This window comes from Rhincodon typus, unplaced genomic scaffold (genome assembly GCF_021869965.1).
Source record: "Rhincodon typus isolate 14 unplaced genomic scaffold, sRhiTyp1.1 hic_rhity00001613, whole genome shotgun sequence".
Taxonomy (NCBI): domain Eukaryota; kingdom Metazoa; phylum Chordata; class Chondrichthyes; order Orectolobiformes; family Rhincodontidae; genus Rhincodon; species Rhincodon typus.
In genome coordinates this window covers 1-25000 of record NW_025967251.1, presented here as the reverse complement: position 1 = coordinate 25000, position 25000 = coordinate 1, and the positions used below count along the sequence as shown (strand labels likewise).

The 25000-nt window shown below is 38.6% G+C and overlaps 1 protein-coding gene across 1 annotated transcript; it reads right to left on the bottom strand.

Annotated features, from left to right (window-relative positions):
* Positions 1–23346, bottom strand: LOC109920460 (inner nuclear membrane protein Man1-like; the record flags this gene model as incomplete). The annotated part of the gene is made up of 12 exons (XM_020520493.2): positions 1–1435; positions 2133–2211; positions 2374–2479; positions 6495–6576; positions 13672–13850; positions 13964–14066; positions 14254–14355; positions 17148–17293; positions 17408–17487; positions 19274–19350; positions 22644–22710; positions 23265–23346. Coding segments are annotated over 12 exons (1267 nt in total), but the record flags the coding sequence as incomplete, so codon positions are not given.
* Between the last annotated feature and the right edge of the window lie 1654 nt (positions 23347–25000).

The following is a 25000-nucleotide window of genomic DNA, read 5'->3' as shown; positions in this document are numbered from 1 at the left end:
TCCACTTGCACATTCAGTCTTACAACAGATCAACAAACCAGGTGCATCATGGGTTGGCCCAAAAACGTGAATAATATTAACACCATCACATGATGCACACATGGTACAGCAAGATTCCTTGCTTTACTTTAGTACAACTTCTTAACCAAAGTGCAACAAAAAAGTTGTACAGAACAAACTGGTTACTTTTCTGTGTGAAATCTGGAATTAAGTTACATTCCTGTTCATTACAGTGCCTGCATCAAGCACACAAAGGTAAGGCACAGTAAGGCTCTGCTGCAGGCAGTGTGCATCATGTTTACTCAGAAAATTGTGCATTTTGTGCAATTCCATGCTGAAATGTATCACCTGCAGATTATGACCTAAATTTGGAATAAACAATGAACAAAAGCAAGATTAAATGAACATAAAGCTATACTCATTCTATGAAAATTTCCATAATTCAGATTGCTTGCATTTACTTAATGGAATATAGACCAAGTTGTTAATCACAGTACGTCATTTTTCTTTTTTATTATTTGAGTAACCTGCACATTTGTCATTCTGCAAATTATGACACTCCATAACACTGCTGGTTTTCTTCTTCCTGCATGATAGTGCTATTATTAATCCATATTTAATCCAGACATGTTTATTGCACAAAATAAATCAAATCTCATTAAGTAGACAGCCACATTATGAAGTTGCCCTTATTCATTTCAAATTTCTGCTGACAGCTATCAACAGCTGTTGCACTGTGCCCTACATGTTGTGTACTCGCTCCATGTTGTTCGCAATTATCAGATGCCCATCTTGTATCAAACTGCTCGCAAATTTACATTCAAGCACTGCAACTCAAAATTCCAACAAAAAAATGCAAACAGATTTTGAATAGTCACATCTGACCAACTGATATCCTCTCCTTTAGTTCAGTGGTCAAATACTGACTGAACCATGGTATGCATGATTAATCCCCAAGACATCCAAAACATCACCTAGTGCCATTAAACAAAACTGTTCATGCCCAACCCACAGTCTAAGAATTAATAACCGCTGCATGAAAGTCACATCTTGTTTTACTTCTATGCCACTACTTGTTTATCCCAATACACCAAAATGTTACAGATAGCTCCTTTGGAAATTTTCTCCAGCTTCTTGGCATCTTAACACAGAAGATGCACTCCTTATAATACAAAAAGTGTACATATAAAAGCAATAAAAAGGAAGACAGAGCATTCAAGCAGGACTTCTCTTGCTGCAGTGTAACAGCACTGGCAGGGATAGGAGAGGTCTCACGAGGCTCCTTGAGAGTTAGCTGTGTTGGTCAGAAGACGCAGATGCGACATTGAATTCATGTACCTACTTGATGGCTTTAATGGAGTGTTGCAATGGACAGCCTGAGGAAAGCGATAATGATAACGATCTAATCTCAGATATTTTACAGTCACTAGTTTTCCTAAAAAAACAAAAACAGGTTAATTAAGACTCCAGTAAACACCATGAGGGAAATATATTCAATACAATGCCATAGCATAATAATACAATTTTGAACAAAATACAATTAGTTTGCGGTAGTCAATTGCAACTATGCTACTTTTGCCAATTTAAAAAACCACTTACAAGTACACATGTGCAACTGTTTGCTTATTAAGTGATCATAATTTCCTCTAATATTCTGCAATCCAAGGTAAAAGAAAATCAAAATTTTAAAGGGTAATATTTGTTCCCCTGGTGCCCTCAGATTTTGATAATCTTTTTTTTTTAAATGGGAAAACGTTGGCCTCAACATGCCACTTTCACAAAACTATACGGTTAAAACGGCACTAAAAGTTCATGTGTACAGGACCCAGTGTCTTGGATTCTAGGGATAATGAAACATGCACGTTACTGCAACACCCCCTCTGCCTCTCAAATGTAATTCTAGCTGTTAGCAGAAGTGTAAAAGCAATAAAAAAAAAGTGGTGTACAGACAGGTCTGATTTGCCGGTAAATTTGTATTGCTCATTAAAAACTTCCACTCTAGTACAGTAATTCATTCATTTTAATAAGATGCTGAATTGAAAGATTTTTCCAAAAACGTTTTCTGTTTTGAATTTAGCAAATTATTCTGTAGTTTGAAAATGTAAAACCTAAGCAATTTTAAAGCATCTTACCATCAAACCATGACCCATGAAGTGCTTTAAAAGCCTTGCCAGCATATTCTGGAGACAAACACTTCACATACACGCAACCCTATAGAAGAGAGAATGGAGGAAATTACTGCGTTTGGGCGAAAAAAAAAGGAAACCAGATCAGTTGCAAGAAAATTCTCAGACTTTAAGTAAATCAGTTAGGCAGCAGTAAGACACCAAGATGAGAAATTAGAATCTGCCTAAAATAGGTAGTACTCCCAACCTCACGTGAATTCTTATCCACTGCAATATGAACGATTCCCTCATTGTCACTGCACTTTTCTAGGATTGCTTCCTGAATTGCAATATGCCAGTCATCCCCAATTTCCCTGTAAAATAAAGAGTAATTAAAATCTATTCCTTAAAAAAATAGAAAATGCAAATTGCAAAGTAGCCAAAAATATTACAATCAGAACTGGATAGCATTGTGGAGTAGACACTGGGCATTCATCTCTGGATCTTGGAATATCTTAATGAAGGTTATGCAATAAATGGGTTGGAAACACTTTATAAACATATACCTTTCTAAAGGACAGAAAAGATTGGATATCCCGGAACTCAGAAATTACCTCAAGCCTTGCATTCCTCCTTTAAATAGGCACTCCTTAAAAAACCTGTCCAACCTTCTGTTATCGGACCCAAAAGCTCAAAGTCGTATCAAAGTATTTGGGATATTTAAATCACTTTAGAAGGTGCTACACAAGCATAAGCTGTTGTTATAAACCTCCTTTGAAACAAAGACCAGTTCATACATATCAGTACATTTCCAAATCTTTCTTCCTAGTTTGTGTACCTTTACATTTGGACTCATTCTTGTACTAGCAAATTCTAGAAAAACTAAGAGCAGCAGGGCCAACAACTGCAAAAGAAATAGGATGAGGAGCCATTTCCTTGCTGTTCAATAATTCCACGGCTGATTCCATCTTCTCACACTATCCCTGTATACTCCAGTTCCCCCAGTATCCAAAATATATTGATCTGACTTAAGTATATTCAATACCAAAGCTTCCATAAAGACCACAAGAAATAAGAACAGGAGGAAGCTGTTTGGTCACTTGACCTGCTCCTTCATTCAATAGGACCACAGCTGATCAAACTTTGCTCATGTTCACTTCCCTGCGTTTTCCCCATAACCCTCGATTCCCCTACAGACTAAGAATCCATCTCAGCCTTAAATATACACAAGGACTTTGCCCTCACTCACTGTGGGAACAAGTTCTGAAGATACTCAACCCTCAAAAGAAATTCCTGCTCAGCTCAGTCTCAAAATTGGCATCTCTTTATTCAGAGACTATGTCCTCTAGTCCTAGACTCTCCAACAAGGGGAAGCATCCTCTCAGCATTTACACTGTCAAGCCCCCTTAAGAATCCTGCTTCAATGAGATCACCTCATTTTTCTTAACTCCAGTGGGTTCCAACCACTTATAAAGGGGACCAAAACTGCCCTCAGTACCACAGATGTGGTCTCACCAACACCTTGTATTGTTGCATTAAGACTTCTCCACTCTTGTGCTCCAACCCCCTTGAAATAAGGGCCAACATTCCATCAGCTTTCCTGATTACCTTCTGCACCGGAGCTAGCTTTGTTTTGTGCAGAGATACCCCCAAGTCCTTTTGTGTTGTAGTTTTCTGCAGTTTTCCTCTACATAATAATACTATTCTCCCTTTCCTTTGCATTTCCTACATTATACTCCATTTGCCAATTTTCTACCCACTTATTATCTCTCTGTAAAATGTTTGTATCTCTTGTTGTCTGTAAATTTGGCTATAGTATATTTCTTTTCCTCCTCCAGGTCTTTAATATATACTGTAAACCACTGTGGTCCCAGCACTGATCCCTGCAGAACCCCACTGGTTACAGGTTGCAAACCTAAAAAATAATCCTTTACCCTCACTGGTTGTTTCCTGCCCATTAGCCAATTGTCTATCCATGCTAATATACTATCTCCAATGCCACTGACTCATCTCATGACTTCATTGTCAAAAGCTTTCTGGAATTCTAAATACAACTCACCTTTTGGTTCCCCTGCATCCATTCTTGTTGAAACTTCCTTGAAAAACTAAATTAGTCAGACACGCTTCCATAGCTGTCTGGGTACAGAATTCTAAACCTTCAACATTGAGTGAAACAATTTCTCCTCACTCAGCCTCCGACATTTGATCCCTTATTCAGAACTCCGACTCCTAGATCTAGCCTCAAGAAAGAGAAAACATTCCTCCAGTATAGAGTTTGTCAAGCTTTAAGAATTCTGTTTCAATAACACCACGATCTCTAGGGAATACAGATCTAGTCTATGCTACTCTTCTTATAGTATAATCTTCTCATTGCAGGAATAATTCTAATGAGCAAATCATTACATTCTTTCCAAGTACAGCAAACTTAGTTTTAACCAGCACCTTATGAAACAGCACTCTCGATAAACCAGCAACAATTATATACCCGAAATACCAGATGTTTACTGTATTATTGCGATGTCACAGTAGTCAGTTGAGGGTGCAAGTGAGAAAACTCTCTGCTGGTAAGTTTTATTCAAGGCAAAGTTGCATTGTTAAAGTGATTTATGCTGTAAGTAAAGCATTAGTGCTGTGTACACCCACTGAATTATGTTACTATTAGTGTGTTTTTACATTGATTATGTGGACCTCCTGATCAACCAGAACGTCTGATCAACCAGCACACTCCTGGTCCCATCAATGCTAGATAAGTTTACTGTGTATCATTCTTTAGGTAAGGAGGCCAGAGTGTACACAGTACTCCAGGTCTGTTCTCACCAAGACACAAATTATAGCACAGCTTCTTTATTACAAAGTGATAGAAAAAAAAGTGAAGACTGAAACAATTTGCTTTGCCAACTGCTTGCTGTTTCTTGTTAAATGCATGATTTTCCCACTAAAGACTGGCAGATCCCTCTAAATAATAATATTTAGTCAGTCTTCCAGAAATCTACTTTTCTATTTTTCTTACTAATAGCCACTTAGTTGTATTGAACTCAAGTACTGCTAAGAAGTTTGTTGATGCCTTGCAACTTGCGTTCATCAAGACAATTTAGAAGAAAACTAAATTAAGGGGAGATCAATATTCATACTGTACAACTGGAGTGTGCTGATAGTTTGGCAAGTAGACTCTGGCAGAGATGTTATTATGGAGAATGCAACAGCTCATGACTGACAGTTAACTGCCCAGGTTTACAATACAAATGTCTATTTTCTTGCAAATTGTCCAGACCAATGCAAGACAAAAAAACTTCAACAAGTACCTTTTCTTACTCGTATGAATAACTTCACATCTTTCTGTATTAAAAATTCTGTCTGCCACTATCATGGTCATTCAACCTACCCACGTACTTTTATTGCCCTTATTTGTTCCTTTCCCTGTTAGTTTTGTATCAACAACAAATTGGGATACATTTACTTAGATGCAGGAAACAAGTTGATTCATATAGATTGCAAATAGCTGAAGACCAAACACTGATCCTTGTGGTACCCAACTAATTACAATATGCCAATACTAAAATGACAACTTTATGCCTAAGTTTTGTGGCTATTAACCAGGCCTCAATCTGTGCTAATACCCCCAATTTTATGAGCCTAAATTTTGTATAATAAACTTCCATTACACCTAAAATGAATTATTTTTGAAACCCTAAAATACTGCATCCATTAGATTCCCCCTTGCAGGAATGCTACCATAGGCCTATGTTAATTAGGATAGACTGCGTAGAAGAATCCTGCTTTAAGATTTGGCAGTACAGCAGGGTTTGAAGAGAGTAAACAACAGACATTACTTATACATCATTTAAACAATGAAGAGATTACAAAATATTGAAGCCTTGGAGAAACTTCACAACTAATTTTTTCAAATTTAACCCATATTTAAACAAAAATGCCTGAAAGAGAATTTACAGGGAAACTTAGCTCATTACTGTGCTATTCTAAAATTACTTATTACTATTTTATGCAAATCTCTTCAAGTCTGATACAAATTAGCATTTAGAAAAAAAAAGATTTAAACTTATTTCTTACTACTCTAATGATTAAAAAGAAATTGGATTAAGAATGAATATCAGCTCAGCAGTAATAATCTGAAATTGTGAATTACAGCTTGCTATTATTCTTAAAACTTTGATAATCCTGTGAGTCAAGCACTAAACAAATTACACCTTTCAACATTTAGAGCCAAATTATTGAACTAAAACTTTCAAATTACAATTTGCTCACTTTTTTCCAAATTTACAAGATAAATGTAAATTTGTAGCCAGTTTAACATGCTAAATCTGATAACTACAAGATTGCAGCCTTGTCTGCACATTTCAAATGAATCACCATATCTCATCAGATACTTACATGACAGGGTCAAACATATTCCGAATCTTTAAACAGGGTGTCAAACTGTTAGGTGGAGAATTTCTACCATCAAGGTGGAAGGCTATCCAAGGAAAAATATCAGAATCTATGGTTATGAAAATGCAATTTCATGATCGTATTTCAGGAATAAAAAAAACTTAATTTCAGTAATGTAAATTTTTAAACCCTGTGACAAGAACCCAGATTAAGCAAACTTGTTAATAGTAAACACCTAAATAAATAATTACCAGTACAGGATAATCCAATTTTATATAACAAGGTCAGAGGTTGGAGTGTGAAAGCACTAAACAAAACAAAAACAGCTATTTTTCCAGACTTTGTTAGAGAGATGTCTACAATTGTCTTCATAACGAATTTAAATTATTCACGTGGATCCCAAATCAAAGAAAGGTTTGAAGTAAATGGGTAGACCAGAGTGGTCTTAAATTAGCAATACACTTTTCAGCTGAACATACTTCAGGTTGGAAATTAATTGGTTTGATTCTTTATCCGGGACATTCCAGCTGGACATATAGCAATGGGATTAGATTTCAAGAAGGCAGTCTTTTGTTTTGGGTTTGTTTGTGCATTTTTTTCCCCCTCACACAAATGGCAGTTAGCTTGAAAGACTAAGACTGCAGCGGTGTGTGACCGACAGGCAATCAGAACAAAGGCCCAGAGGCCACTTGGAACAGGTCGTTAATGATTTGAAGACAGTAAGCAAGAAACATGAATGGGACTCATCCTTGGAAAAGTCCAAAATAATAAACAATTTATAAATTCCGATACGCCTGCTAAAGCCAAGATAGATCAGATGTGGAATCCTCGGAGAAAGTGCAAGCTCTGGAAGTCTAGGTGCCAGACTGGGAAATTGAGGAGAATCAAAGTCAAGTCCTGAGAGCTATGGCATATTTGATCTGGTGTCAGAAGAAATGAAAGAACCTTAAAGATCCTGTAACATACAGGGGAACATTTCGGTTTAAAAAAAAAAATGGGAAGTGGTCTGTTAATATTTCAGGGTATATGAAATGGTGTTAAAATTAGCACTACCTGCTTTAACGATTGTACAATAAGAAAAACACAAACATGAATCCATAATGTATAATTCTTTTAATTAACTACTGGGAATTTGATTTCGTAAAAGTTAATGCTCTTCCTCAAGATCATAACACTTTCATGCTATAAATTATTATACAAAAAAAAACTTATTCCATCCAGTTGTAAAGAATTATGTAAAATTAGTGATTTATGCTAGTTCATTTGCCAGGGTAAAAAGCTTTCACCTATATTCAAACAATACATTAATAAAAGCACTGCCATTGTACCTGGTCTCAAGTGGAGTTAAGATATTTGAGGATTTCCACACGCTACTGCAATACATCAATAAATTCTAGGCAGAATTCTAGCACATACATCAGATCTGTCTGCAATGTCCCTCTCATTCCATTGTCAGCTGGTAAAGACTCACATATGATCATTACTCTGCATGACAGCATTATAGCTACTGTAACCAAACTTTGAATTCAAACTCCAGTAGGATACCAAAGTAATGACGGCTGTGCTGAAGCAAAATCACCTTGAGAAAAGAGTAAAAGCTAAATGGCAAGATTTCGAAACTTCAATTTGACTTCAAACTAATTGCACCAAAGTTGGTTCTGCTGCAGAGGAGGGGGGTAAAAAGTGTGCCAGGGCAATAGTTATGGGGGAACTCAACAGTAAGGGGAATAGACAGGCGTTTCTGTGGCTGCAAATGAGATTCCAGGGTGGGAAACTGCTTCCTTGGTGCTAAGGTCAAGGATGTCTCGGAGCAGGTACAGGACGTTCAGGATGGAGGGAGGGTGAACAGCCAGTGATCAAGGTACACATGACATAGGTGAAAAAGGGATGAGGTCCTAAAGCCAGAACATGGGGAGCTAGGAAGAAAGTTAAAAAAATCAGACCTCAAAAGGAAGTGATGTCAGGATTAGTACCGGTGCCACGTGCTAGTCAGAGGAGAAACCAGATATACCAGATGAATGCATGGCTGCAAAGATGGTGTCGGGGGAGGTTTTCAGATTCCAGGGGCATTGGAACCAGTTTTGGGGAGGTGGGACCTGTACAAATTGGACACGTTAGACCTGGGCAGGACTGGGACTGATGTCCTGGGGTGGTGGTTGAGGTTGTGGTGGTGGTGGTGGTGGTGTTGGTTGTGGTTGTGGTGTTCAAACTAATATGCCAGGGGATAGCAACCTACATAAAGAGACAGAGAAGGCGGCAGCAAGAACAAAAATAAAAGTTATTAAAAGGGAATCAGAAAAAAAAGTGATAGGCTGAGAAGCCAAGGACAAGATTCAAACAAGGCTATGAGAAAAATGAGACGACAAACACCGTTAAAAGGACAAGCTTTAAGGCTTTGTGCCTTAATGCGCAGAGATTCTGGAATAAAGTGGATGAACTAATCATGCAGATAGAAGTAAATGGGTACAATGTAATTGGGATTATGGAGACACGGCTACAGGGCAACCAGGGATAGGAACTGAATGTCCCAGGGTATTCAGTACTTAGGACTGGCAAAAAAGGTTTAGGTGGCGGAGCGGCATTGCTGGTTAAAGAGGAAATTAACACAATAGTGAGGAGGGATATTAGCTCTGACAATGTGGAGTCTGTATGGGTAGAGTTGAGAAACACCAAGGGGCAAAAAGCATTAGTAGGTGTCATGTATAGACCCCGAAACTGCAGTGATGTCGAGAATGGCATTAAACAGGAAATTAGAAATGCACGTGATAACAGAATATCAGTGACCTGGGTGATTTTAATCTAACAGACTCGGCAAATCAAATTAGCCACAATGCCGTAGAGGAGGAATTCCTGGAGTGTACACAGATGGTTTTCTTGACCAGTATGTGGAGGAAACAACTCGAGAGCAGGCCATCTTAGACTAGGTGCTGTATAATGAGAAGGGAATCATTGCCAATCTAGCTGTGCGAGACTCCTTGGGGAAGAGCAACCATAACATGATAGAATTTATCAAGATGGAGAATGAGGTTGTTGATTCTGAGACTAGGGTGCTGAACCTTAATGAAGGAAATAACAAGGTGAGCGTTGGCCTTGATAGACTGGGGAGAGTTACTTAACAGGATGACAATAGCTAACATTCAAGGAATGCATGGGGAACTACAACAACTGTCTACTCCTATCTGTTGCAAAAGCAAAATGGGTAAGACTGCCAATCCATGGCTTACAAAGGAAATAAGAGACAGCATCCAATCCAAGGAAAAAGCATACAGATTGGCCAAGAAAAATAATAAATGTGTGGATTGGAAGCAGTTTAGAATTCAGCAAAGAAGAGCTAAGGGATTGATTAAGAAGGGAAAAAAAAGAGAGTACAAAAGTAAGCTTGCAGGGAAGATAAAGACTGATGCTAAGAGTTTCTAGAGGTACAAGAGGAGAAAGAGATTAGTAAAGATAAACTTAGGTCCCCTATAGGCAGAGATGGGGGAATGTATAATAGGGGACTAAGAAATGGCTGAGGAACTGAATACATACTTTGGCTCTGTCTTCACGAAAGAGGACACAAATCAGATACCAGAATTGTTAAGAGGATGCAAGATTTAGAGGGAGGGAAGAACTGAGGGAGATCAGTTTTAGTAAAGAAACGGTGCTGGGAAAATTGTTGGGATTGAAGGCTGATAAATCCCTGGGGCCTGATAATCTAAGTCCCACACAAGAGATTAATGTGCAAGATTAAAGTGGGTGAGATTGGAGAAGTTTATTGAGGTGAATAGAAAACTGGTTGGCAGAGGGGAAACAAAGAGTAGGAATTAATGTTTTTGGTCAGGACCCGTTGCGAAACGTCGGCTTTCCTGCTCCTCTGATGCTGCCTGACCTGCTGTGTCCCTCCAGCTCCACGCTCATCTCTGACTCCAGCATCGGCAGTTCTTACTATGTCTAATGGGTCCTTTTCAAATTGGCAGGCAGTAACTAGCGGGGTGACACAGGGATTGGTGCTGGGACCCCAGCTATTCACAATATATAAGTTATATGAAGGAACAAAATGTAACATCTCCAAATTTGCAGATGATACCAAGTTGGGTGAGAGGGTGAACTGTGACGAGGATGCAGAGAATGATCTCGACAGGTTGGGAGAGTGGGCAAATCAATGGCAGTATAATTTGGATAAACGTGAGATAATTCCCTTCGGAAGCAAAAACAAGGCGGCAGATTACTACCTGAATGGCTGTAAATTGGGAGAGGGGAGTGTGCAGTGGGACCTGGCTGCCCTTGTGCAGCAGGCGGTAAAGAAAGCGAATGGTATGTTAGCCTTCATTGCGAGACGTTTTGAGTACAGGAGCAGAGATGTGTTGTTACAGTTGTACAGGGCCATGGTGAGGCCACACCTGGACTATCATGTGCCATTTTGGCCTCCTTTTCTGAGGAAGGATGCTCTTGCTCTCGAGGGAGTGCAGCGAAGGTTTACCAGGCTGATTCCAGGGATGGCAGTTCTGACATACAAGAAGAGACTGACTAGGTTGGGATTGTTTTCACTAGAGATCAGACAAATGAGGGAGGATCTCAGAGACTTAAATTCTAACAGGACTGGACAGGGTGGATGCAGGGAGGATGTTCCCGATGGTGGGTGTCCAGAATCAGGTGTCACAGTATGAGGATTCGGGGTAGACAATTTAGGATGGAGATGAAGAGACATTTCTTCACCCAAAGAGTGGTGAGACTGTGGAATTCGTTATCACAGGAAGTAGTTGATGCCAAAACATGGAATGTATTCAAGCAGCGATTAGATATAGCACTTGGGGTGAACGGGATCAAAGGTTATGGGGAGAAAGCAGGATTAGGCTATTGAGTTGGACGATCAGCCATGATCGTGAAGAATGGTGGAGCAGGCTCAAGGAGCCAAATGGCCTCCTCCTGCTCCTATCTCCTATGTTTCTAGGAATTGTTACATCCTCCTACCAAAAAAGGATGCAAGTACAGCTTTAGTGGCTCTGGGAAAACACCTTGCTTAGTGTATATAAAAGATGTGGCAAAAAGGTAGGTCTGCTACCATCAAGCTTTAAGTCTTGGAACATTAGGATTACACAGCATTTACGATACAAAAAAAAACAAACAGACCAATTGGACCCATCAGTCCTTGCCATCATCTATGCTCACTGAAGTCTTTTCTCATATCTTTTCAGCTTTGTGTTTGAGTAATTATTTTGCTTGCTTTGACTCTTGGCTGAACTGCAAACAATGAACTACTAAAGTCTTATCCAGAAAAACTACAGCATTGCAAGAAGTGAAAAAAAATCCAATTGGATTATAGAGTGCAGAAGGTGCTATCTGTTCAAAGTAAAAAAGGAGAAAACCTGACAAGGTAGCAACATGGCAAGGTGATCCAGATTCAGTGCAGGAATGCCCTTAGAGCAGCACCAAAAACACCAGCTTTCAAGGCAGACCAGAAAAGAATGAATACCCCGATGCAATTTAATCTAAAATGTATTGGAAAGTAAACCCACCAGCATTGTATCATGTTGCTATCATACCTCTAACAAAATTGCAACTTGCCAAATTCCAGATAAAACGGTCAAATGACCTTGAACATTACGAAATATCCTTCTCTGGAAGACAACAGGAGGTTGTTTCCTCCACAGCATACTCACTTCAGTAATTTGCTTTGGGTCTTTCAGTCATAAGAAATAATTAAGACTTCTAATTCAACACCTCTGCTATTGGAGTAAAATTGGGTATACTTCGTCTTTAGCAAATATCAATTACTGATTAGGGCTTACATTTCCCTGATGTGCCAAGTGTGAGCACGGTGGTAAAACTGAGATAGCATGGATAACTCAGTTTACTAACTTGACGTCATATTCTACTTTTGGCAAATGTGTAAAGTTTGCTCCGATTAACAGGAGACTTTCGACTTGGGCACTATTCAAAGGCAGTGGTGAACTAAAAACAAATATGAAGGCATATTTAGGCTTTGGCAACAACTCATTCAAATCATGATTATGAAATGGGCTATTATATTTTGCACACCAATAAACTTAGACCAAAAACTGGCATCAATATACAGTCCCAACTGCAAAGGAAATTAACTTGTTTCTATTCAGTTTCTTCTGTGGTTCACAAATAGAAAAGATAAATGCCAAACAGCCAAGTTAGTGGGAAAGGAGGCAGAAAAAGTGTGATTGATGTTAATATCCCAAAAGGTTGAATCTTGGGCCTTTTTGTATTAGTTAGTTCTACCTATTTAAAGTGAAGATTTTAAATAGGCCACATTATGGTTGGACTATGAATAAAGATAAAATAAATTCAACTTGAAATATTACTTTTGTTATTGGTGTTTTGCATTTACATTGAACAGTAACAATCAGTCCAAATGACCAATTCCCAGCATGCAACCAGTTCAGAAACAAAAATCAATCTGCAACTGAATTATAAAAGGACCAGCTTATCTGATCTACTTCTGTGGAGACACAGGATTTAAAGCAAAACTCAGCAGTGAAATGAAAGGACTGAAAAATACTATTTGTAACTGGGAAAAATGCAGTCTTTTAGGTTGGAGATAATAAAATGGTCCAATGACATAGGCCCTGGAGCTTTACAGACCACATTCATTAATGCCAATCATATACTCTACATTTTCATGTGCAATTTAAGTAAGCAGGCTCTCTAGTTATAAGCCAAGCTAGACTTAACTCTGACCACGTCTGGAGAGTGGAGGAAGATTTAATCATTTCAGTTGCTAATTGATCCCAGCTAATGTGGGGAGTGCAGTTTTTAAAAAACAAAAATGGTTTTGCAGATTTATTTTAAGCACAACACAAAAATATGGGGTTAGTGCAAATTGTTGGATGAGAAGATAATCATTACACCAAATATTTATTGAAGTAAATGGGCCATATCCACGTGAATAAGAAAATTGCCTATATCTCGGCACTTATGAAGTAAGAGCCTCTTACTTCAAATTGTTCAATAAGAATTGCAATTCAGTTTTAAAATTGATGACTTGTAATTACTTGTGCAAAATAAAATTTGCACAATGGTTTGCTAACTAGGTTAGCGCTGTAACAAAATCATGCAATTAACTACAAACCGTGCCAAGCAAACTAAAGAGAATGGCACTCAAGTTGTAGCCCTGCAGTCTAAAATTAGACCTGTTAAGTGTCAAAATATGCAATGGATGCCAAATTCATACCTTTTCCTTGCCATACTTTGGACGGCACAACTGTTATTTTATCACAAGTTGAAGATGGTTGAGTCCATCTCCAAACTAAGAAATCTCCTCCTCCTACTCTTTGGGTTTCTTTCCGAATACGGGACTCATTGGTTTCAACAAAAACAACAGCTCTCTCCCACACCTTTTTCATCTTTTTCCTGAATAATTCAAAAAAGAATTTGCTTTGTGTAAAGATGCAACAAAAGAATATCTTCAAGAATTGTATTAGTTTAATATTCACATCTTGATCTATATTATGAACTTATCTTACCTATTCTGGGGTGGTATGAGAGAATCACGTACATGAGGAATAGGCAAATAAGGCTGCAAGTCCTTATTTTCTTGGCAGGCTTCGTTATGGCTTCTCAGAACATCTAACCAAACAAAAAAAGTGTCAGCCACCATTTACTTTGAACCACTTTTAGTACAAACAATAATCTAAAAAGGCTTTTGGATGTAATTGGAAAACAAGGTTGTAAAAGAAAATGGCCTTCACAATGTTTTATTAGCATATTTCAATGCCATCAAAAACAATCAAATTTCAAAACAAGTGCTAGATACCTATGATTCTTTCCACCATGTCATACATCTGTCTGGTCTCTGCCTCTTCCTTCCACCAACGATACTTCATGTAATGAAGCACTCCCCACACAATTCCCACACCTACAAGTGTTAAAAATAAATACCAACTAATTCTAAAAGGCAGTCCAATAAAATGAACATCTTAAATTTTATAAAACTATTTATTGTAGCGTTACAAATGGCGTTTTTCAAACTCATCGATTTGGAAGGTCGAGTACAGAATGAATCACATCTAATTAAATAGTCTTATAATATGTTCTAAGGGGCTTCATAGAAGCATTTCAAAAGAATGAAACCAAGCTATACCAGAGATATTAGATCAGTCAACCTAAAGGCTTAGTCAAAGAGACCGTATTGAAGAAAAAGGTCCAGACAACTGAAGACATATTCAATGAAGAAGCATTAACACTAGCAATGCTCAAGAGACTAGACTCTTGTGCAGAGGAGGAGATTAAAGACAGGAAGGAACCAGGCAATGGAGGAAATTGAAAACATAGATGAGATATTGCTGGATCAGAAGCTAACTACTTGCAAGTTAGGATGTGGGGATCAGAGTTTTGGATGACTGGTTTATGAATGGGGGAAAAAAACAGCAGAAATGTATTGAAGAGGTCATATTTACAGACACAAAAGGCCACAAGTAAGAGTTGCAGCAAAAAAAAACAAGGAGATTGGATGACGTTATTGAGTTAGAAATAGATGGTCTTCGTAATGGCACGATTGAGATCAGAAACTCGCCTCCAGATCAAACATGACACCAAAATTGCAAATTTACTTGGTTTGTCAGATCTGGTCACGGACAGGAATTAAGTCAGTAGCTAGGGAATGCTGCTTTCAGTCCTGCTCCAAGCTATGGCCTCAGGTTTCAAAATATTTAACTGGAGGTACTTTCTGCCCATCCATTGCTGGATATCAAATAAGAACCTTCTTGCTAACTTATGAACAGAGTCAAGAGGGGTGGTAATTAGGTAGACCTAGATTTTTTTTTTTAGCACATGTATGAACACTAATACTGTTGTTTTTGGATGCTGCTGCTGTGAGGCAGAACACAGCCGAAATAGGACAGGGACATAGGTAGATCTTTGGTAGACGCGAAGTTCTAAAGGAGCAGTGGGAAGAGAAACAAGTAATTCTCAGGCTATGATTATAGGTAAGAATAGATGCAAGTGTCAGCAGTCTCATTCAGTCAGACAACAGGAAGAGGAACTGAAAATGATGTGAATAATCATGTCAAGACAGGTCAAGAAGAACGAGGAAGGAAAGTTCACTTTTGCCAGACACATAGGATATAATTTGAGACTTTAACAAGCTATTTTTGTACTATGGCAGAGGCAACCAATTACAGAGATGCAAACATGGAGTTTCAAGACTGACAGGGAATGGATTTGAAAGACATGTCAAGGAGAGAAACAGGAGCTGGAGGGTGGAACAGTAGAGTCAGTTGATTTTTTGAGGAGAGATTATGCCATGTTTCGAAAGGATATGGACAATAACTGAAGAGGGGGAAAGAGAGAACTTTAGTCAATATTGGCTAACCTGGAGAGCCAGGAAGTCAAGTTGACAACAGTAGTTTAGTGGAATTAGAATCAAGAAAGGAGTTTCATGGACTACATGAGAATGTAGTGGGCATAATGGAAACAATACAAAAATAGATTAATGTGCTTTTCAAAATGATCTTGAAATAGCATGCAATTTTAGCAGTAACAGCACGATCTGATAGTGGATCATTAGATCTTTTCAAGCTTGCACACCTGGACATTAAAAAGGTGAAGATCAGAGCCCCTTCAAACCTCAGGCAATTATAAATAAGTCACCATCTTAAGCATTAAAGTCATAAAACTGCAGCCAACTCCAAGAGCATGGTTCTTTCTGCCAGTTTTATGCAAGAAACATTGCCTGACTTATTGTGATTGTAGCAGAGATATTTTCATTTATTTTATGGACTGTCACTAGATACAAATCTATTTTTACATAATAGCTGACAGAATAGCATGTAGTTTCTGCAAAATGTTACAGCATTAATCTTGAAACACAAAAAGCAAATACCTAGATACTTGGAAGCATTATGGTATTTTTGAACTCTCTAATGATCCTATCCGAGGTTAGGATGTCAATCTAGTCCTTAGCAAGGAAAATGTAACAGTAGATCCGTTGATTAAAAACGTGCAGTTTAAAAAATTTGCAGTTTAACTGAAAACCCATTCGCTGCCATGAGAAAATTTATACTTGTTCATTTGGGGATTGAGACAATAGAAGGTTTAATCTGCATGTAATCTACCATGTTTATATTTCAGGAAATGACACTGTGCTTAACACCAAATATCAAAGAAACAAATTCTTCTTCAACAAAAGCACATTAAATAAAACTTTCCCTGTAGACAAAATCGTAAGTTTTTAGGCCATAGAATTTTGATATCAAGTTTTGATTCATGAAATGGAAATCTAAAATGCACAATCCTAGCCATTAGGTCTGAAGAAGATCGCCTCTGATTTAGGAGTCATGATGTAAGGTTTTGGACAGAGACTGGGACTTTAGGAACCCTAACCATAAGAGGGGAATCCAAAACAAAAAACTGACAGAAAGGCCAAATTATTAACCTCTTTCCAATTACCATGCTCAAGAAAGTCAATGTTGAGGCCCACTTTTGAAAGGACAATAATTTAAAATACACAAAGCTAGCCAAATGGACTAATTATTTAGTAATGTTTGATACTACTCATTACAAAATGTCACATGACAATCTGCCTTCGATATAATTTATCCGCTTAACAGTTTACCCATTATACTCATTCACACTGAAGTGAAGGCAGACAAGAGAGTTAGCATTACGTAAAAGATATTTCACACTACTGGAAAAAATCATGAGACTCACCCACAAGAAATATAAACATCCTATGCAAGACAGTTAGGAATGCACGACGAAAGCGGCAGATAAATGACATCTGTGGATGTGTGGATTCCAGATACTGTACTTCACTCACATCATTTACCTTGACTTCAGAGTCACTGCCAAGCAACCTGTGTATTAAAACACAAGACCCGCAGTTATGATGACTCTGTTGCTCGAAAGATTTGTTTCCCAAAATGTGTTTTGGTTTAGGATTCATTCTCAAATTGACCAAACTCACTCACTTTATACCAAAGTCATCTGTACTCTGTAAAATCCATTGTAGTGAACCATTAAATTTCTTTTCATGATTGGGATCAAGAACCTTTGTATAAAATGAAAAAACATTTTAGATTACATAAAGCACATACACCTCAAATTCAGAAATCAACTAGGCCAACCACCACACCCAGAGGTAACATATGCATTTTAACTTGTTACAGATCTAAACATAATGTCTGATTTCTCTCTCATGCAAAGTACAATCCACAGAAAGTGGATCAAAAAGCTTAACAGTTTGCTCAACTATATCGAATGACAACTGACGTAGTTGTGCAAATATTCACATATTGTGCATTTTTTTTGTAAGTTATTAAATATCAGTGCCAACAACCAAATAACATTTCAGCCCGCATCAACACTAGGTTCTACTATACTGGCAAATTAGGGAAATCATAATTAGTTGAAACAAATGAGGAGTACATGAAGAAAAATTTGTTTAAGGATTAATTAACTATACATAAATTACAATTCAGGAGTTGTTAAAGAATGATAGACTAAATGATTGACAGCAGTTGTATAGAGAGGGGACAAAGTTCAAGTTCTCACACCACTTCAACCTTAGTTAATGAATAATTTTGTTTTCTTCATTTATCAAAGATACAAAACGGTCAAATGATAAATTTCCTTAAATTGAATATTTTTTCAGAATGACAAGGAACTTAAGATCTTTATTACAGTAGATTTTGAAAGACTGCCCTCCTTTTCATTGTGAATAGAAAGCAGTTTAGAGCAAAACTTTAATCAAGTCCAAACCCAGTACATATTTGCTTCTCCAAGGTAAAATAATTTGTTAATTCAAGGTTGACCACCAACCAAAATCAAACTTTAATAAAAGAAACCAAATCACCACATATATGTATGTTACTTATGAATGGTTAGCTTTACATGGAAAAATAATAAAAAAAATTCTGATACACAATGTTTTCAACTTGGTCTCACTTGCCTACTTGAGGAATATTCTCAAATACCAATGGAATCTACTGTTGTGGTTTGAAACTGATTTCCAATAATCACTTCCATTCTAATTAAGTCAGGACATCAATCCAAATGTTTATAATTTCCATTTTTGCGCCTTTATTCAGAACACTTCATGGGTAGTCATTTTAAATTTATGCAGTTATCAAATCTCCAAGGAAATCATCACAGCTGTTGTGCACACAAGGGATCCCCACTGAAATTTTACATGAGAAATTATTGAGTCAGAGTTGCATAGCATGGAAACAGACCCTTCGGTCCAACCCATCCATGCCGACAAGATATCTGAAATTAATCTATTTCCATATACCAGCAATTGGCCCATATCCGTCCAAGACCTCCTATTCATATACCCATTTTTATGCCTTTTAAATGTTGTAATTGTACCAGCCGCCATGTGCCACCCAGTGCATGAAAAAAACTGCCCGAGATGCTTTTTAAATATTTCCCTTCCCACCTTCAACTTGTGCCTTCGAGATTTGGACTCCTCTAGCCTGGGAAAAAGACCTTAACTATTAACCTTATCCATGCCCCTCATGATTCTGTAAACCTCTACACAGGTCAACTCTCATTCTCTGACACTAGGGAAAAAAGTCCCAGCCTATTCAGCCTCTCCCTACAGCTCAAAACCTTCAATCCCAGCAAAAAATTCTCAGAACTATTGGGGCCATGCAGTATGCAAAGGTCAAACATACATTTGGCAAAAGCTGTTTCAGTACTGTTCTTCTGACTACTTTGACGTTTATGCTTATCTCAGCTGTAGAAGGACAAACATTTTATAGCAGAGAACTTGCTCAATCAATTTATGTAATAAAATGAAATCGCAAGGAAAAGATAAGCCTGATACAACTTACAGTTACATACTCAGCAGCATCTTGGACAGACAGACTTCTGTTTTTATAATGGACATGATCTCCACAATCGTACTCTCCTGGAATTAGGAAAAAAACCATTAGGAATATAAATCAGGTCAGTATAGACCCTTTAAAAACTGCAAGAGAAATTTAAAATGAGTGGCAAAAAGCAAACGTGTTTTGCAATGACAAGATGTAATACTCTTGATGCTGACACGTTTTAACGTCACGAGTTTGACTTCATTTCAAATTTGTAGACACTTTAAATACAAAAGTATGAATGAGTTCATTTTCTCTTGACATTTTTAATTACAGCTTCATATGATATTCGATATTCTTCTGTTCCTCCTCATTAATTCAGACTGATTCATTCAATTGCCAGAGTGTAGCTGTCACTTAAATAGTCTTCAGCTAATTTGATTCGTTCCATGTGATATCAAGAAATGGTTGGAGGCACTGGATACCGCAAAGGCTATGGGGCCTGACAACATCCCAGCAATAGTACTGAATATTTGAGCTCCAGAACTTGGTGCTCTCCTAGCCAAACTCTTCCAGTATAGGCATCTACCTGAAAGTGGAAATTGCCCACGTTATGTCCTGTATACAAAAAGCAGATCAAATCCAATCCGGCCAATTACTGCCCCATCAGTATAATCTTGATCACCAGTAAAATAATAAAAGATGCCGGGGTTATTAAGCAGCACATGCTCAGCAATAACCTGCTCACTCATGCCTAGTTTGGGTTCCACCAGCACCAGACAGCTCCTGACCTCATTACAGGCTCAGTTCAATCATGGGCAAAAGATGTGAATTCCAAAAGGTGAGGAGAGAGTGACAGCTCTCGATGTCAAGCCTGCATTAGACAGTGTGGCATCAAGGAGCCCTAGCAAAACTGGAATAAATGGGTTTCGGGGACAAACTCTCCACTGGTTGAAGTCATACCTGGCACATAGGAAGATAGTTGCGGTTATTGGAGGTCAGTCATCTCAGGTCCAGGACATCTCTGCAGGAGCTCCTCAGGGGGTGTCCTAGGTCCAACTATCTTCGCCTGCTTCAATGACCTTCACTCCCTCGTAAGACCAGAAGTGAGGATGTTCATCGATGATTGCACAATGTTCAGCATTATTCACAATTCCTCAGATACTGAATCAGTCCATGTCCAGATGCAACAAGATCTAGACAATATCCAGGTTTAGGCTGACATACGGCAAATAATATTCGTGCCACACAAAGGCCAAGCAATGACCTTCTCCTCTAAGGAAATCTAACCACTGCCCCCTGACATTCAAAGGTATTGCCATTACTGAATCTCCCACTATGAACATCATTGGGGTTACTATTGACCAAAAACAACTGGACTCCCCACAAACAGTGTGGCTACACGAGCAGGTCAAACGCTAGGAATATTGTGGCGCACAACTCAACTCTTCACTCCCCAAAGCCTGTCTATCATCAAGAAAGCACAAGTCAGGTTTGGGATGAAATACTCCCCACTGGTCTGGATGTTGCAGTTCCAATAGTCAAGCAGCTTGGCATCATCCAGGACAAAGGAGCCTGCTTGACTGGCCCCACATCCACACTCCACCACTGATGCTCAGTCGCAACAGTGTGTATTATCTACACGATGCACTGAAGATTCTTTGACAGCACTTTCTAACACAGGACCCCTTTCCATCTAGAAGGAAAAGGGCAGCAGATACATGGGAGCCCCACCACCTGCAGGTTCCCCCACAAGCCACTCAACTACTTGACTTGGAAATATACCATCATTCCTTCATTGTCATTGGGTCAAATCATGGAATTTACTCTCCAACAGCATTGTGGATTAACCCACAGCACATGATGCAGCAGTTTAAAGCAGCAGCTCACCACCACCTTCTCAAGGGCAACTAGAGAGAGTCAATAAAAGCCAGTGTTGCCCAATTCCAATGAATGAATTAAAAAAAAAACCAACCCCAGGTTGCAATCCAAAACTGTTTACTACATTCGCTGATATCAAAAGCTCAACTGCAGCATCTGGGTGCTAAATTTGATACTCATTTTATAATGGCACTTGGCCAAAAACAAATCAGAAATTGACCCTTGCAAATGACTAATGTGCAAACAGACGTGATACGAAAAGCTTTTTGCCGATTGATCATCCATGACGTCCTAACGTTTTAAATAACTAAATAAATGTTTATTGGAACAGTTGGAAAAATGACCAAGATAGGCCCTATGTAAAGAAGGCAGCACAAATCCAATCCGGCCAATTCCTGTCCTAGCAGTCTACTCTCAATCATTAAAGATGATGGAAGGTGTCACCAACAGTGCTATCAAATGGAAATTGCTTTGCAATAACCTGTTCACTGATGTTCAGTTTGGGTTCTGCCAGGACTGTTCAACTCCTGACCTCATTAAAGCCTTGGTTCAAATGTGCAAAGGGCAGCTGAATTCCAGGTATAATAACGGTGGCTACCTATGACATTAAGAACACGTTTGATCGAGTGTAGTATCAAGAAGCCCTAACATAACCAGAATCAATAGGAACCAGGAGGAAAACTCCACTGGTTGGAGTTATACCTAGCACAAAAGGAAAATAATGCGGTTGCCAGAAGTTAATTATCTCAGTAGCTATAGAACATCTCGGCAAGGGTTCCTCAGGGTAACGTCCTAAGCCCAGCTATGTTCAGACGCTTCAATGACCTTGCCTCCATTATGTCAGAAGTCAGGATGTTCACTGTTGATTGCAAAATGTACCACAGATGCTCCCTCTCTAACATCCAATCCCCTTTTCTTTCCCCTCCCAAAACACCAATCTCCCTTTTCAATCCACCGCTCCATCAACCTGACCTGACACACTCCCTCCTTCCTCACACCTGAAACATTCTGTCATGACATCCACTTTCCCCATTAGACCTAATGGCTCCAACACACACTAACCTTACGCGAAATACAGCATCACGTATATTACCACCTGATCCCCATCATCCTGACTTGGTGCCCTACCCTCTTCCACAGCTGCCACCCTGCACACACAGCTTCCCACGCCCCCTCATCTGGCACCTCTGAAGACTAAAACTGCACCAAGCATACGTACTCTGCCTTTGACATCAGCCAAAGACACTATTGGGGCCTTTAAATTTCAGAACATGGCAGCTGATTGCTGCGAAAAGGATGCGTGGTTTGCCTTGCTCGGACAGTCTACAGGAGAACCGTCAGAATGGATGCATGGTTCCTCATTTCTAAGGAGCCCAAGCAAAATCTCAGATTTAAATAATTGAATTTCCCAACTGACATTTGAATTAGTTCTAGTAGCATAATCAATATTTCAAAACCATCACTAACACCAAGAAATCAATTATACAAAAGCACAGACAGGTTATCTTACCTGCTATTTTTGCTAGATGATCATGCAGTCTATGAAGAATAATCAAAATTACTCTTCTCTCTTCAACCTAAATGGAATATAGGTCAGAAAAGAAAAATCACCTGGTCATTATTTAAAGCTTGCAACCGGTCCAAAGTACTAACGTTTTGAAAAAAAAAAAATTGAGGCAGCATTATAAAAAGAAGCCAAGTGCAAAGAATTATGGAAAAGAAACATGAAGTGGAAGAGTAAGAAGTTCAGATGTACTTCTCCTTCACAAAACTTTTTCTTCAACTTAACTAAACTAGAAGTACAGAATTTTGGAAACGAACAATGTAAATACTCATGCCTATTAAATGTGCATAATAGATTGCATTTAAGAGCCAATTCATTTGCTGGGTCCTTTTTGTGGCATTTATCATTTTCCTTGAGGAAAAACTGAATTGAGATAATGTCCTCACGAGCTCAAAACAATCAAGCTGTAAATCTAGTTCATGCCATATATTGTCTTTTTCCATAGATTAGAGGCATGAGAAAAGTTATTTCTGGAGAGGCAATGGATTTTTATTTTCACATGCACAATTTTACTTAGTGGGGAGAAATATTTCCATTGACAAACATACATATGGAGACTGCACTTACCTTATCATCTATTCCAAATGGCTGTGATTTTACTAAAAAAGAAAAAAAAATTAATAGCAATAACAGCTGAAAGAAAATGCTGCTGGCTCAGGAAATAAAGCATTTTAAATATGGTTCTTAAACTGCACACACTTATACATACAAGATAAATGTCATACTGCCAGCTCCCAGGGTGCATTTATATATACCGATTTGACCTACCTCCTATTGAGACTTTTTTCAAAGTTTGATAATATCATCGACTAAATGACTAAAACGTTAATTTTTTAAAATTTATATTGCAGTTTTTCTGCAATTTCCTATGGATGGCTACCTCTCCTGGTTGGCCAAACTAAAATGCAAACAGAAGTTATAGTGATTCCATCAAATGACTGATCTTGATGTTCAATGAAGTCAGAAGTCACACGACACCAGGTTATGGTCCTACAGGTTTATTTGAAACCACACAAGCTTTCGGAGCACAGCCCCTTCGTCAGGTGCGGTGAGAGCAGAGCACACAGAAACAGTTTATAGGCAGAGATCAAGTCACTTGACTTGGTCAATGTGGTCTCCCTCCTACGCTACAGGCAAGGATGCCCTGAGACATGGTATATTGGCGAGACCAAGCAGACGCTATGACAACAGATGAATGGACACCACATATCAATCGCCAGACAGGAATGTTCCCTCCCAGCAGTCAAGGGCATTCAGCTTCTGATCTTCAGGTAAGCATCCTCCATGGCGGACGTTGAGATATACAACATCACAGAATCGCCCAGCAGAAACTGGCAGCCAAGTCCGTACCCAAGAAGACAGCCTCAACTGTGATCTTGGGTTCATGTCATGCTACAAGGGACCCCACCATACTGTTCTGAATCTGTAAAATCTTCCTTGCTGTCCTGTTTTGACAGCATCACCTTGGTAAGTTGTTAGGATCTCTCTACCTTAATTAGTCTGTACAGTTTTGAATTACTTATTACTTTGGTTAGACCCTCAGCATGCGAGTCTTATACCTATTATGGTATTGCAGTCATTTAGTTTGTCTCCAGTACGACATTTTTAATTTGTTATCATCTCTCTGCCTCACTTAATCAGATTACAAGTCAACCCTTTGCTGGTTATTCAGCTGTTGACACTTTACTCACCATCTAACACTCTTGGTCACTTGCAGAGACTTATTTTCTGAGTGTCCACTCACACTAGTTGTACGATCTGCCCTTGATTTCTCTGCCTATAAACTCAGTCTGTGCACTCTGCTCTCTCACTGCAACTGACGAAGGGGCTGTGCTCCAAAAGCTTGAGATTCCAAATAAACCTGTTGGACTATAACCTGGTATCATGTGACTTCTGACTTTGTCCACCCCGTCCAAAACCAGCACCTCCACATTAATGTTAATGTTTCAACTGAAACGCTGTTGCATCCAATGTTAACTTTGTCTGTTTCTCAAGGGATTGAAAAGATCTGTGGATGCAAGATACAAGAATCCAATCCAGTTAAGAGATTGCCAATGTGGCAAGACCTAGAAGAAAACTAATAGCTATAGGACAGTGGGATCAACATCCTTTTCTGTAAAAGCATTCATATAGTTTGCTTGACGCTAATACACTTGGTGATTTTCACAATGATCAAATTATAACAGTGATACTAAGAGGGGAACATGGCTAAATGCACTACATATTGAAAATATCAGATTGCATTTAAATCTGTTTAGCAACACTGACAATAAAGTAGGCACGGAGTAGTAAAACAAATCTTA